Source organism: Platichthys flesus, chromosome 13, assembly GCF_949316205.1.
Source record: "Platichthys flesus chromosome 13, fPlaFle2.1, whole genome shotgun sequence".
Classification (NCBI taxonomy): Eukaryota; Metazoa; Chordata; class Actinopteri; order Pleuronectiformes; family Pleuronectidae; genus Platichthys; species Platichthys flesus.
In genome coordinates, this window is record NC_084957.1 from 3,009,514 (window position 1) to 3,025,605 (window position 16,092).

At 44.9% G+C, this 16,092-nt stretch overlaps 1 protein-coding gene across 1 annotated transcript in view; it reads left to right on the forward strand.

The window, feature by feature from the left end:
- gli2a (GLI family zinc finger 2a) overlaps nucleotides 1-7,814 on the forward strand; it is a 52,575-nt gene extending 44,761 nt beyond the window's left edge. The window contains exons 9-13 of the mRNA XM_062403352.1: nucleotides 174-323; nucleotides 1,476-1,640; nucleotides 1,958-2,227; nucleotides 3,404-3,770; nucleotides 3,933-7,814. Coding sequence (XP_062259336.1) covers nucleotides 174-323; nucleotides 1,476-1,640; nucleotides 1,958-2,227; nucleotides 3,404-3,770; nucleotides 3,933-6,178 — 3,198 coding nt within the window. The 3' untranslated portion in view covers nucleotides 6,179-7,814. The remainder of the gene's footprint in view (nucleotides 1-173; nucleotides 324-1,475; nucleotides 1,641-1,957; nucleotides 2,228-3,403; nucleotides 3,771-3,932) is intronic.
- The last annotated feature ends 8,278 nt before the right edge of the window (nucleotides 7,815-16,092 follow it).

The window sequence follows — 16,092 nt, forward strand, 5'->3', positions numbered from 1 at the left end:
TCCATGTGTGTGTCTGTGTGCGTCGTGTGTGTGTTTTAAACAAGCTCATATGGACACACACACTCACACACACACACACACACACTGTCTAGTCACTATTTTAACCTGTATCACCTACACATGTTCTTCCAAGTTGTGATAATTGACTTGACTTGGATTTGCCGTCTCCTCAGCACATCAACAACGACCACATCCACGGCGAGAAGAAGGAGTTTGTGTGCCGCTGGGACGAGTGTTCACGGGAGCAGAAGCCCTTCAAGGCCCAGTACATGCTGGTCGTCCACATGAGGCGCCACACGGGCGAGAAGCCGCATAAATGCTCGGTAAGAACCTCACGCCACCATGAGACTTTGTATGTAAAGGACTGCTCCAGAGAATCAGACTCACATTTAAAGTTGGGGACCTGCAAGAGAAAAGGAATCTGAAAAACCGGAAGCAACGAGCTCTTGTTACCTTTAGCTGCAACGTGCAACTTCACCACTAGATGTCACTAAATTCTACACACTGACCCTTTAAACTCTCAGAGCTAAAGCTGACAGATCCAGATGAAATCACAGGTACAATCTTCAGGGTAACTTTAACTAACTAGATCAGTGGTTGACAAGAAAATGGAACTTCCATGTTCTTCAGCCACATTAGCAGCTGTATATTCTGAATCATCTCTCAGATGTTAAAGAAATATCTTCATGAGATTTTCTATTTGCGCTCAGAACCAGCGATACACTATTTCCCAGTCATTAAGTAATAGGGATTTTACTTGAGCCTTCATTTGCTGTGTGAAGATCAAATTGAGGTTCTGTTTTCTTGGCTTCAAAGCTCACAGGCTCTTGTGAATGCATTAGAACAGATGTAAAAGAGAGGGTTAAGAAAGCTGATTGACAGCGTGGGCGTGTAATTAAAATCCTGCAGACAAGCAGGGGGCCAAGGGTCCTTATTAAGACCCCGCTGTATATTCTGTGCTGAAATCCCACGTGCATCCTCTCACAACACTCTGGCTCCTCTTTAGTCTGCTCTTTTAAGCTGGAAACTTTGGACTTTTATATCCCGTCTCTGAGCGAGTCTAATTTGATTCTCTTTTAATTTCAGAGCCAATTACATTCAGAGTGACTGCTCAGAAGGAATACCGAATTATAGCTTGTACAATAAAAGGGAATACAAAGGCAGAACGCAGACTTTTTCCTTGTCTCAGTAAAACACACCCGACAAATGACTCCGCCGCACACTTAGTTTAGATATATCACATAATCGCCCTTTTTTACCACAGTGTAGCATTGATTTGATTTAGTGTGACACACAACAGAAGGTTGGCAAGAGACCAAGAGTAGATCACGTTTGAAAAACTGAAACACACAGAGCTTTATTTGTTGTTGCCGCCCAGTTTGTTTCTCTGAGCATCTGAAGGCTGTACTCAGGCAGTCAACCTCACTGTCTGTCTGTCAATCTCACTGTCTGTCTCTCTGTCTGTCTGTCTGTAGTTTGAGGGCTGTGCCAAAGCGTACTCTCGCCTGGAGAACCTCAAGACTCACCTACGGTCCCACACCGGAGAGAAGCCGTACGTGTGTGAACATGAAGGCTGCAACAAGGCCTTCTCCAACGCCTCGGACCGGGCCAAGCACCAGAACCGCACACACTCAAACGAGGTACACTGTCTGACACACACACACACACACACACACACACACCTCATATTATCGTTAAATCAACACAAAGCATTGTTCTCTACTGTCCAGTTTTTATTTATTTATGTCATTTGATATTTGTTCTCGTGACTGAATGAAAGTTTTAGCCGTTGCATAATGCATTATCCATCATTACAACCTAAGCACACGTCAGACTCTCTTATGTTGTCCTGTGATAAACTGCGGTATTGCACAATAATAATTTCCATACTCGTCTGAGGTTGAGTCACAATTTCCTCCTTTGCGCAATAAGGATTATGTTTAATCTCTCTTGGCAGAAACCATATGTGTGCAAGATCGCGGGGTGTACCAAGCGCTACACGGACCCCAGCTCTCTCAGGAAGCACGTTAAGACCGTGCACGGCCCGGAAGCCCACGTCACCAAGAAGCAACGCAGTGACGTCCCTCCGAGGCAGCAGCCGCCCAAGGGCAGCGGCGAGAACGAGGCGAATTCCAAGCACGGTGCAAGAGAAGTGGACGGCAACAGCACCTCTAGAGGCGTGGACGACTGCATTCAGATCAAATCTATCAAGACGGAGACCTCCCTGGTGAGTCCCGTAAAGAATGACTCCACACAACGTTTTTCAGTTCATGAAAAAAGTGTGTACAGTGAAATCAGTATAACTGAATTAAAATATTTGGGATTGTTACTGATTCCAACCACGTTCAGCACTTTTTAAAATAACATGATTGTATAATCACATGGCTCCTTTGTTCCTAAACCAACAAAAGAGCGGCACCGACTTATTTCCTCACTGTTTTTTCCACTTTACTAATATTTCTCTTAAGGGTTAAATGTGTATTACCGGCACTGCCTGCATCCTTCCTAACTCACCTCGCCTGTTGTTGCTTGAAATTGATTCTCTCTTTCCCTTCTAACCTTCCTAACGGACAGACTTCTCTGAGGTGAGCTCTCAAACTGTCCCTCTGTCTTCCTCCAGCTCAGCATGGGAAATGAGCAAAGTGTGTTCTCCTGTTCCACGTGACACTGTTGCACTCTTGCATGATTTAAAACAACATTTTGCATGATAATACACATTTATAAGAGCTTCTTTGTATATAGGACGCACAGTATATGCATGTGTGGAGGCACACGCACCCATGCGCTGCCATTAAACTGCATTTTTTCCATGCACAAGATCACTGGCTGTAGCCTCTGTGGTCGGCAGATGATAAAAGTCGCCGTCACATTAATATTCAAAGGCTGGGACCGTTCTAACATGTGTACTGTACAAATAGTGCCAGCATCAAGCTGTGATCAAGACTTTAGTTCATTTTAGACCAGTCTGATTTACTGCTTCCACTGGATTGTTGCTCACAGAACTCATCTATTATCCACTTGTTTTTCTTGTTGTAAATAAATCAATCTCATCTATAAGTGATGAGATTGTGGAACTATAGTCCTACATTAGTTATTACAAAAATATCTGCACAATTGGAATTTTTTGACTGTGATAGTTGTTCTACATTGAAGAACACATCAGGGACTCGTCTGAACTTGGCATGAGACTTTAGCTCTGAGACCAGTTTCATTTTATTCATTTTTTTTTTTTAACTTCACCTTTTTTACCATCTTCACATCATATATGCAGATAACAATATTTTGTATGTGTTGCCAGGGTGTGACAGTATCGTTTTATACTTTACCGCTTTCATCTATAATCAAGATTACATCATATCAAGCGTAACTCTAACATCAAATCTCCATTGTCTCCAATCTCCAGACATATCAGTCCAGTCCTGGTGGCCACTCGTCGTGTAGCAGTGAGCCATCGCCTCTCAGCAGCGCCAACAACAACGACAGTGGGGTAGAGATGGCCATGCACAGCGGGGGCAGCTTCGGGGACCTCAGTGCACAGGATGAGTGCCCCATGGTTGACTCCACCGTTCCTGCAGGGGGACATCTGGGGGGGATGGGTCTTCAGTTGAGGAAAGCCGTGGGTCATGGTGGCGGGGTCACCATCAAGCTGGAAAACATCAAGAAGGAAAGGCTGAAGACCGTGAGGGACTCCTGCCCCTGGGTCAACTCGGCACCACAGCCCCCACAGGGCCAACGCACCAGTATGAAGCTGCCTCCCATACCTGCACTCGGTAAGTTGTCATTTTAAAAACAAAGTGCTTGAAGATATAAGATGACTAGATGTCATCATGTCTTAGCAGCATTGTCCAGTAATGTCCGCGCATAATATTAAATAACTGTAACTATGACATTAGTGTGTGTAATTATTTAATCATGTTTCTTGTGTTTGCCAGGTTCCCTGCTGGAGAGCTCCAATGTGATGACTAATCTAACTGGTCTGCACAACAACCAACGCATCGGCGACCAGCCTTCATGTGAAGTCACACTGCTGAACCAGTTGAACGAGCGGCGTGACAGCACAACCAGTACCCTCAGCTCAGCCTACACAATGAGCCGCCGCTCATCTGGTATTTCCCCCTGCTATTCCAGCCGTCGCTCCAGTGAGGCTTCCCAGTTTAGTCATCATCGCAATAACAATATCAGTTCAGCCGACTCCTATGACCCAATCTCCACTGATCTGTCTCGCCGCTCAAGTGAGGCCAGCCAGTGGGGAGGCAGTGGTGCCGGCGGAGGAGGTCTCCCAAGCCTCCTGAGTCTGACACCAGCTCAGCATTATCGGCTCAAGGCAAAGTACGCTGCTGCCACTGGTGGAGCTCCACCTACTCCTCTCCCCAATATGGAGCGGATGAGCCTGAGGACACGCATGGCGTTGTACAGTGACTCCCAGGAAGGCTCATCTCATCCATTCCATCAGCCTCCCTCTGGAGCTGCTCCCAGGCGCTGCAGTGATATTGGATACGGTGCCCAGAGCATGATGCCCCACGAGGTACCCGCCAGCCTCCCACGCCGTGCCAGTGACCCAGTGCGCCGTCCCACACTTGATCAGTTCTCCTTTCCAAGGGTCCAGCGCTACAACAGCATGAACAGCATGAATCCCAATATCGGTCCATCAGCCGCAGAACGCCACCAGGCACTGGCCATGCAGGGCTACACTCGCTCTGATGGCAGCCTGCAACGCTACCCATTTGCCCCAAGACCACCTAGCATTTCTGAGAATGTAGCCATGGAGAACATGGCAGTGGATGGAATGATGACCGGGGGAGAGCAGAATGGGGAGGAGGACATGGTGCTTCCAGATGATGTGGTGCAATACCTCAGAACCCAGAATTCTGGCCACCCGGGCAACAATTTGGGGCAAGTGGACTATCATTCCAACAATCAGACTCAGGGCTACCAGACAGCCATGGCCCCACCAACATCTTTTTATGCCCAGAGGAGGATGGCCATGGTGGATGCCACCATGCGTCCATCTGGTCAGGATCTGCCTTTCTCAGCAGCATCAGACAACCTGAACAAGAATAACATGCCAGTGCAGTGGAATGAGGTGAGCTCAGGGACCGTGGACACCACAGCCAAGCTCTCCAGACAACAGCAGCATCCTGTCAGAGGGAATCTGGCTGTTGCTCAGCAGAGGAACAATTTTGGATCCCTCCCGACACAAGGTCTGGGCTTGGGTAGCAACCAGCAGGTAGTGCCCATGAGTCAGAATATGTCTATGCAGGGATATGCCAACCACAACAGCCAGAGGCCAATGAACATTAACCACCAGCAGAATCAACAACAGAGGCAATGTAACAATGTGAACTTTAGTGATCAAATGAGTCCTCAGCAAGGATATGGCCAAGAGGCGATCCCAAACTCTATAGCTGGGAGCACCAGCATGAGACCGACCCGCAACGGTGCCCCAGATCCAGAACTGCAAACTTACAGGGCAAGGACACAGGCTGATGGGTACTCTCACATGAACCAAGTGGATCTCCAGCATAATTACAACGCTTCCCAGCAGCAGCAACAGCAGCACATCATCCACAATGGAGGCAGAGGAATGTTACAACCTCGGCCTCCCACAGAGCCCAAGGCTATAGCCAGACAACACACAGGATCTAGCATAATGCAGCCAAGTCGAATACCCAAGGCAATGCATGACACTTCCGAAGCTAGCCCAAAGAGGCCCAGTGGGTCAGTGGCCCAAAACAGCAACTCTTCTGTGTTCTATACAGGTCAGGTTCACATGTTTGAGCCAACTTCGGTCAGCTTCGATGCCCCCATGTCCCCCTGTGCCAACCAGGCTCCTGCCGGCAACAACAGCGCAGCACCCAACATGGCTTCACCAGGAGTCAACCAGGTCTCCAGCAGTACAGTTGATTCTTCAACTGGTAGATCTGGTGGTACGGAACACGCCCAGATCGACTTTGACACCATGCTGGACGATGGAGACCACTCAAGCCTCATGTCGGGCACCTTGAGTCCCGGCCTTATGACGAGCCTCTCCCAGAGCTCCTCACGTCTGACCACACCTCGGAACTCTGTCACCCTCGCGTCGGTACCGGCGGGGATCGGCAACATGGCCATCGGTGACATGAACTCCATGCTCACAGCTCTGGCTGAAGAAAGCAAGTTCCTCAACATGATGAGCTGAGAGCAATCACCGACCTCATCGTCCAGCCAGGCTTCACATCAGGAATACATAGACTACACACGAAAGCACTGATTGAACAATACATACCGGTTATTTCATACACTTTTTCATTGTCCGTAGTAATATGCTTATCTTGTAATATTTGCTTCAGAATATAATACGTTACATTAAATGGAATTAAATAGAAAGTAAAGCTAAGGAGCATTTTATATCATCATTTGTTAAAAAGCCATACTTATTAGTTACACATATATCATAGTCCAGGGTATATAAATGCATCCACAAACAACTGCCATTCAGTATTTGCTGCCCTTTACAAAGTGGTGCACTGAGAGCAGTTCACTTCGTGCCTTGCTGAGGACATCGAGCATCTGACGTCAAAACAGGAAACGGACATGATATGTAGATATCGGGTATAATTTTCTCATGAAGTCCTTAATGTGTATAGATCATACTGTATGGTACTTGCTTTAAGTTATGTTATAGACTTTTCATGTTTGAACTCGGGCTGTCAAAGCTTTAGTGTTGGATTTTTTCAAATGGCATTCGTCGAACGTATTACTACTTTGTTTATTCTGTGCATAACGCAGCATGTGAGGAATGTCAAGAGAGTTGCACGGCACAGGATTGAAAGGAATGATTTGTAACCAGGTTTAAATCTATCACATGATTCAGAAGAAGAGCCACAGTTTCATATGTCATTTGTTTGCAGGCAAATTCACAAAACAACATCAACACCATGCATGTAAGATTTGAAACCTGCCTATTATGAAACAAACTGTAAACATTGGCTGCTATTGCAGTTTATATATGCACTTATTTCAATTTTCCTCGAGCATAGGAAAGTGCTATCGTGGAAACCTGTCCTGTGCACAACGTGGGTTTTAATGCTGGGATTCAACTACACCTAGATTGTGGAATAAAGGTGCATGAGAATCTACAGTTTAAAGAACAGATTAAAGTCAAGGTGCAAGAAATTTGAGACCTTTTTTACAAAGCGAAGCCTTTGACAGCCCAAGTTTAAAACACATTGTTGTACAAAATTATTGTCAACGGATATTAAGTGCTTTTTGATCATGGTCTGAGCTCTTGGGGACGGCACTGGTGAACCTGAACTGATTTCCGTCTTTGCCCTGTGGATCAGAGGAATAAACTCTCCATGGTCCAATCTCACAAGGGTAAATAATTGGAAAGGACAAGGATATGCCTCTGGATTAGTCCACCAGGGCACATGAACCCCCGTGTCTGATGAAGAGCATTCTCTAAAGGAATATACAAGTACCTCTGTGTGTTCTCAGTTGAGATCCATCCCTAATTAACACATTCACGCCGCCTCCCCTCACTGCATCCCATGGGTTCTGCATGGGTTCTGGATGAACTGCAGAGAGACCAGGAAGGGACTCAGACTTTTTAAAAGGAAATTCTGCCTCTTTGCAGGATTCGTGAACAAGCCCTCCATCTTCATCCATTTGACTATGTTTGTTGAATTTCTAAATAGCCTTTCAAATGTTTGTGTGTATGCTTCCATTCACTTTTACTATGCCCAGTGTGTGTGTGCGTGTGTGCATGTGTGTGTGAGTGTGTATATAGCTTTTGTACATTTCAAATAAACTATCTCTGTTTTTTTCTGTTTAAATCTCTTGGCTCTGTCTTCTTTGAAATCACATGCTCTGTGGCCCCGGAGGTCACATCAAAGCCGGACTCGTTTCCTACAAGAGAAATCATTCCTGACATTTTCTCAGACTGCAATCGAGTGCAGAACTGAGGCCGAGCACCAGAGCACTGACTAACGTCTGTGCCTTTATGCATGAAAGGTGCACACATACAATACAGATGAGTCAGAGCAACAGATTGGTATGAAATGAAAACAACCTTATTTGAAAGAACTGCCAAAATCATGATATTCAAAAAGGTCTATCAATGTTATTTAAAGTTAATTGATCACTGTAAGTTAACTTCCTGTGTGATCTAGTTGCTGAGTAAACACCACATTCATCCCCATGGTGCTGCAGAGTCAGTGTACCTCTTTGAACCGCCCACAGTTTGTCTCTTTCTGGCCACTTGGAGCCAACGTTGATGGAAAACAGTTGTTTTCTTAAAACATCCCAGCATTTACAAAGCTGTTGGAACAAGGTGGTCCATTTGGAGTCTTGTCTGAGGCCTCCTAATGTTTGGGTGACAATGTTCTGGACTCGAACCACTTCTGAGAGAACTTACTGGCACTTGAGCAACAGCTAGTCGCTAACTGGGCTGTTGTTTGATGCAAAGCCAGAGGAAGGACATAACGTATAAAGATCGGTTTTTCAATCTGAGATATTTGTTTTCTTTTCGCATCTGTCGCTTGTTAGAAACGTCATTGCAGCCCTAGGTTATAAAGGAAAGGGGGTGGGGTATAGGAACATAGTTAAACTGAATATTTAGAGTATTTGATTTGACAGCCGAGTCCGTTGGGAACTGGTTAAAAGTGAAACTCGCTGATTGCTTTTGCCACTGGAATTTCTTATTCTCTTAGAGAGAGGATTGGGAGGAAAATAGCCTGAGGGGGGGGAGTCCCAGTAGAGATGAGAACAAGAGGGGAGTGAGGCAGAAAGTGATGCTTAGACAAAAGCACACAAACGAAGGGAAATGTGCCCTGGAGCCAGAGCTTCATGCTGTAAAAGGGCAAACACACAATCTACTGTATGTGGAGAAAGGACAGAGATCAACCTGTTTCCATGAAGATACTCGGCAGTAAATTTAGAATGTTAAAATGAAGATATAGCAAGATTGTGACAGGCTGAGACACCCGCTCCTAGTTGCATTTTTAGCTTAAGCTATACATGCAAAGTTGATATTACCAATATGTTATTGTTAGTATATAATTACCCATTTTCCATTGAGTAGAGGAAGAGCAACAGTCAAATTTACCATTTTATTTCTGACAAACTGATGAATGTTAGTGCAGTTTCCATCTGGCTCGGTTTGATCTCACCCAAATTCTATAAACTGTCACTTCTATGTTTACTTAATATTTGCTAAATCTCCTCTCTTACTTTTTATGTCAGTAGGTTGACGTTTTACAGCCTTTTCACCACAATTCACCAACCTGGTCGAGAGATGTGGTTCAAGCCAGGCAAGGATCCATTATATTTGAATGAGGATTCGGTTTAGAGTTTATAAATTGACATTGCACTGTAAATTTTTGACGTTTTAGCCAATATGTCAGAAATGAATCCCTGGATCTTTGAAAAAAAACGATTGGACGAGCTTCAGGGTTAATGATTGGCCCTGTAGAGGCATGCACCCGCTATGAATATATTTAATGTTAGACTCTGTGGTTCAATCCTCGCTCCTCCAGTTCGCGCTGGCCCAAGGAGGAAGGTCTGATTTATTTAAAAAAGCAATAAAAAAAAAACAGTTTTCTGTTTATATTGCACATTTTTTTCAAGTTGGGGAAAGTACATTTTTAGACCACAGTCATATCTAATACAGCCTGAAGCAGGACAGTACAGCCTGTTGTTTTAAGTGCACCCCTGATCTGTGTGTTTAACAACTGTGTTACAAAATTGTGGTATAAAGTGTATCTTTAAACGCTGTGCCCGTTTCAAGCAGCACAATCATCAGCACAGCTCGTTATCCAAGATGTCAGAGATGGGGAGAGGAAGCGTCCCATCTCTATCTGTGGAATCCCCTTCCTCTCCGCTCAGCTGTCTCCACGTCGGCCTGTGTCTCCCCGCAGGGCTCAGAAGGGCCAGTGCCCGTTAAGCAGAGGGTATTCAGAGGAAGTCAGCTGTCGGCTGGTGACATTCGTACCCCCGCGCCAGGGCTGCGAGCAGACAAAACATCACGCATCACAGGGGCACAGGGTCAAGTGGATGAGAGATTGCTCTCCTCAGCTGACCCACATGGAGCTGGAGAAAAGCTGATACAGTAAAATACAAGTGGTAGTAGATGTGTGAATGGTTCCACTGCGTTTTAACACTTTACTGAAATGTTTAGATTTAAATCTGCCTGCCAAGAATCACAGTTCATGAAAAAGCTGTAATATTAGAGTATCATGAAAACCATCACCTGCTGCCAAGTGGCACGGCCATGCAGGGCTGGCAGTGTCGGGGGGGAGAGTCTGGGGTTTCAACCTGAAAACAAAGCATCAGTTTCAACTTTGGTTTCCATACAAACACATTACACATGCAGAACAAGTGCACATGATGAGCCATGTGATTTTCAGGGGTTTCTTCTGATGCTCTCCTGACAGAGATCGTTTTTCATTTTTAAAATGGAAACTGAAACTCATTAGTGAAGCCTCAGTTCAGTGAGATTTGATATTTTTTAACGATTTACTTGATCAGAGAAAAATCTGTTTTGTTTGAAGATAACAAATTCTGTGAAACTGAGCAAACCATTTTTGCCAAAGTAAAAGCATTACTGGAGTTTTCATTTACTCATGAGGAATAAATGAGTTCCTCACTAGGTCACCAGTTCTAAGTTATACAATAACCGTATTTCATTGTTTTTACCTTATTTCCCCCGCCCTCTATATCTTTTTGAATATATTCAGAGTTCAGAGGAAGTGATTGGGAAAATAAAATATCAACGCTCGGGTCACAATGACACAGTTTCCACTGATTTGCATTCATTACACTTTAATGACGGTTTTGTTCTTGCCTCTGAATAGTTCTCGTGAAACTGTAATAAAACGTAACAAGGTTCCATTTCAGATGTGAACTGAATGAGTGCACTTGAAGAAGAACTGGAGTGTGTCACAATCTGCTCTCTGACCTTTTGGGGGCGGGTCATCATAATAAAGCGATTCACTGGCTGTTGTGCCGCTCTCCACCAGCTTGATTCAGGTTTTCATCAAAGGCTTCCGGCCTGGAGCTCAGTGCCTGCTGACATCAGAGGGACGTGACCCTGAGTCGGGGTTACCTACTGCACCACCAGAGCTTTGGCTCCAGCCCAGGGGCAGAGCGTGCCCCACTAAATTCTGGAAGTGCAAAGAATTGTGATCAAGTCGCACAGAGCCTCGGGGACGTCTGTGATGAAGGCCGGGCATTGTGGCCGTCCTCCGGGGTGTGAGAGTCCAGGGTCAGTCCCTCACCCGACCTCTCCTAGGTTATCCTCTGTTGCCGGCCCAACTGGAGGTCAGATGCTGGGAGAACTTCGTCATGAGTAGGCCGTTGAGGAATGCCATGGTTCGATTGAAGTCGGGGGGGATGTTCTGATTAAAGGCTCATGTGAGTGAGAGCGAGAGGACGACCTTGTCTCAGCTTCTGGTGAGTAACGTGTGGAGCTTCTCTTTTATGCCTTTCAGACTTTTTTAACGTTGTAGCTGACTCAAAGAATGTGCACCCACTCGTCCCCCCCCCACCCACTGTCCCCTCTGAGTGGACAGTGTCTCTGTACTCACGAGTCATTCTGAGCATCAAAGCATGACTGTGCATCCACTTTGTCTGATGAATAAGTTCTCATTGACTGTCTGTCCAAATCAAAAATCATCATCGCAGATAAATTAAATAGGATGAACAGATAGTTTTCTAACTTCCCTTCGCACCATGTTTTATAAACCAGATTGTTTATAAAACACGTCTAACACAGAAGAAGTGACAGTGCATCATAGAACAGTTTGAGATGGAATCATTGAGAACGTTACCTCAGGTCAAACTGTTCCAAACAGGCAGGTTGAGAACGGGTGCTGCACTAATGTAAAAAAAGAATCTTTAATATTCCTCGATGCATTCCTCTAGTTGTTGGAAAATCGTTTTGGGTAGAGACCACAGGGAGCACGGGCAGTTCCGGCTTTTTTCGCTAATGTTCCTTCGGTTTGGCTCCCTCACATTCTTTCTGCAGGCCACATTGACCAGAGCAGCACCTCCTCCCAGCACGTCAGGCCGTCACAAGTCCGTGGAACAAAGAGGACGTTGGAGCATTTCCAGAGAAACCATACACACACACAATATGAGGCTGTGGACCGGCTCAGTTACCTGTTCGGTCCCAGTTACTTCAGAGGTCTGTGGGACTTGAGATTAACATGAGGCCGGAGCATCTCGAGTATCATATGTTCACCTCTTCCTTTCTGCAGGGCTGGACACAGGAAGGGGGGGGGGGGGGGGGATCTGAGGCAGCAAGAAAAGAGGCCAGACAAAACACAGATTGTTTCCTTCAATACAATGAATAATGGTCCACTTGCCAAATAAAGCTGCTATTAGCAGACACAGCAGGTCTGTGTGGAGCTCTTCATAAGTCCTGAGGATAACTGGTGGGACGCATCCTTCTTTCATTTTCATATGTTTATTAAGAAGAGCATACGATTTATAAATAAAAGCATGAATTGTTGAGTTTAATAGAGATAGTGGGGATATTATAGTAAATAAATAGTACAGTACAGTAGTAGTGATGATGGTAATGAATTTTTATTTTTTAAATAATAAAACAGCTTAATTCCTTTCTTTTATTCTTCTTCTTCCTCTATCTTATGTGTAGTTTGTTGTTTTTGATGAAGCTGTGCAAACAAGAGGATGAATATTTAAAATGTTTAAATGTCCGTTGCCAAAAGCATTGAGTCATATCCACCGTAATAAGATAATTCAGACCCCACGAGTAAATAAATCCCCTTAACTTTGAATAAATTTTGATTTACAATATTATGGGCCCTCAACAATCTTGTTGCATGTAAATATCCATTGAATTGAACTTTCATTATTTGAAGGTCATTTTCATATTTATGTAAGTAAGACTCAGTTGTTTCTGTTCATAAATGAAATAAGAATCCAGATCAAAGTTGTGTCTCTGCCGCAGGACGGAGGGAAACACACTCACTGCTCAGCTTTTAGTGGAACTCGGGGACAGTGTTACAGTCCCGGCTGATATCTCGGCTTTTAGCACTTTCAGGTGTCAAAACATCCGACTGGAGGTGACAAAGCATTATCACGCGTCTGATCGGCTGCTGCAGGGGGGGGGGGGGGGGGGGGGGGGGGCTAAGAGCATCATGACTGCAGGATACTTCTGCTCAACGCTCGTACATCATAGACACAACATCCAGCAGCTACATGAGGAAAGCATGTTTATTCATATTAAACTCATCATTATTATCAAACTGCATCAGACTTCTTAAAATTGTTTTTATTGAATTCATTGTGTTATAAGAAAATAAGAGAAGGCTTTAATTCTTAGGAGGAGGAAGAACAAGACAGGAAATTGATGAAAATGATTAAGCCATTATTGTTAAGATTAATATTATTATTATTATTATTAGTAGTAGTAGTAGTAGTAGCAGTACTAGTAGTAGTAGTATATATAATAATTATTATTATTATAATAATAATTATATTCTTTGTTATTGATAATAGTATTACTAGTAGTGGTAAAAGCAGTGGTATCATCCTTATTATCATTATTTTTTATTATTATTATTATCATTGTTTTGATTATTTTTATTATTATTATTTATTTACACATATTAAGGAGATTTAATTGATTATTTCCAGGTCACCAGGTTTATTCACTGACTGATCAAATCTCACTTGTGTTCTTCTGTTTGACTTTATTCTGAATCACAGAGTGAAACACACCTAATCAGAGCAGCAGCTTTTCCTCAGACAGTCGTCAGCAGCAGATGAAAGTCACTGGGTCTCGATGGAGACGTCATCCGATCTGGCAGCAGCAGCAGCAGCTCGGCCTCCGAGGCTGAAAGCTTCTCTCTGTGTTCAGTGAGAACCGCTTTGTGCTGAATCAAAAAGCCCTCGCTGGGTGTGCTGCTCTCCTCTGGCTGCGTATCTCTCTGATAGTCGTTCCAGGAGTCGGACCCCGGCCACCGCTGCACTTCCCGACCATAACCATACCCCCCACCCTCCCCCCCAACGCCCCCTCTCTCTCCTCTGTCCATTAGTAATCCGTAGAGGGAGCTTTTGCTCTAAACAAATAACAACAAACAAAAGACCAAAGTGGGGCGAGGAATGTGGAAGGGGGTGCGGAGGGAGAACTTCTGTGTGAAATAATTGCGAGGAACAATTTCAAACAGATGTCTGTTTGGACTTGGCCCTGGGCTCGTGTCCCTGTTTAAATATAGTGATTTGATTGGAAAACAAGCGGAGTGAGATGGGCTGGCAGCCAGCCGCGCCATTCGGGGGCTCCCTAATGACCCCCGAGGGTCGAGGGGTCGCCGGAGTAAAAGCAGATCAGAGAGGATGTGGGGCGAGCGGCCAGGACAGGGCCCATAAATCTAACCCATTCTCAGAGGAAGCTATCTTTTTTCACTCGGCTATCAGAATTCAAATACAATCACAATCGTCACATTGTGCTCCCCCCCCCCCCCCCCCCCCCCCGCCAGCGAGCAGAGGTTATAATTCAGAGCTTGTAGACGGAGTCGGGAGGTTGGCTTCGGGTGGTAGTGGACTTTAGGGAGGAAGGTCAACAAGGTCGTGTATTTCAGGCTCAATGAGAACTGCTGCTTCCAGGGTTGTGGGAAACTCTCCTCCTTAATCTGTACATTAAGATCTGTGACTGCTATGAAAACTGTTGACATTGTTCATAAAACCAAGTGTGATAATACCAACCCTGAATGGCTGCTGTTTAAATTCACAGAAACGAGTCACAAAATAGTTTATTCCAATCTGTTAAATCTGGTTTATGATCGTGTGTAATCATGTCTCATGAATGGGACACTTTATTGCGGTGGGAAAAGCATCTGTGAGGGCAAATCTCCGGTGGCACCGCCGACCGTAAGTTTGTCTTCCAATTTTCAGCCGGCTCAGCTTTTCACAGATGTGCTGCCTGTCGGGGGGGACAGCTGCACTTTATGGCTAAACGGTGCAGGACGATCAGGATCATGTTCATCATCCCCGCTGACCACTGAGGGAACACATGTGCTTCTCACTTCATCAGAGAAGAAGAGCTTCATCAGGCGGCCAGAGGAAGTGAAGCCGCAACAAAGGGCTCAGTCAGAGTGGAACTGAGCTGAGATCAGCGGTCGCACGGCTCTGACACGCGGGAGCAATCACAACATGCATGAATTTGAAACTCCAAACTGTTTTATGATTCATACTTTTAAACTATGAATCTTTACTCACTATGTGACTACTCATTTAAAAGCTGTCTATACATTTTTGTTGCAAATCAAACACGGAAATATTTCTCTGATTGCTTTTTCCGCTAAAGAGCAAAACTGCAGACCACAGCCCGGGTTAACACTGAAGCAGGAACATGTCCTCCTTTGTTTGGTATTGAAAGGAACACGTCTTCTCCTGAATCTACACCTACGAGAGCTTCACAGAGCTCCTTTCACTACAATGTGCTGCAGAGAGGACGCACTCACCACCACAATGACCCTTTGACCCCTGCACGACGACCTCCTGAAGATCGCTTACAGCCATATGCTGCAGTGCCACATATACTCCGGGCTCAAGTGACCGAGGCAGAAAGACGGAAACACGGCAAATAACAAACAAATTCCTGGTTTTACTACACGTCCTCACAGAGTTGTCACCGGGACACTGTCTGTCTCCTGAGCCTGAGAAGCTGAGCGGGACATGGTGTCCACATTATTTGCTCATCAGTTGAATAACAGTTGCTACAGCCTGAATATAACGTGGCCCACACGGTGTCACAGCGTGGTCTGCAGCAGGCTAACAGGAGGTTGTGTGGTCAGGTCTCTAAAGAGTAGAAGCAGTGGAAGGTGGGAAGCAGCGTCCTGTTGAGGCCCCATCCTCCTCCTCCACCCTCTTCTTACAAACATCTGACCTCTGCTGTAATACACCTTGAAAAAAGGTTTGAATTAATTAGCAGGATTTTCACATTTCAGCCTTTTGGTCGGTTTCTCCATATATATTTGTTTACCGGGAGATGTAGTGCAAATTTATAGAAATATGTCAAAATATTGTCTTTATTTTTTGCATGAATCCAGGTTTGTTTTAACATAATTGTTCTGGAATATAAACAAC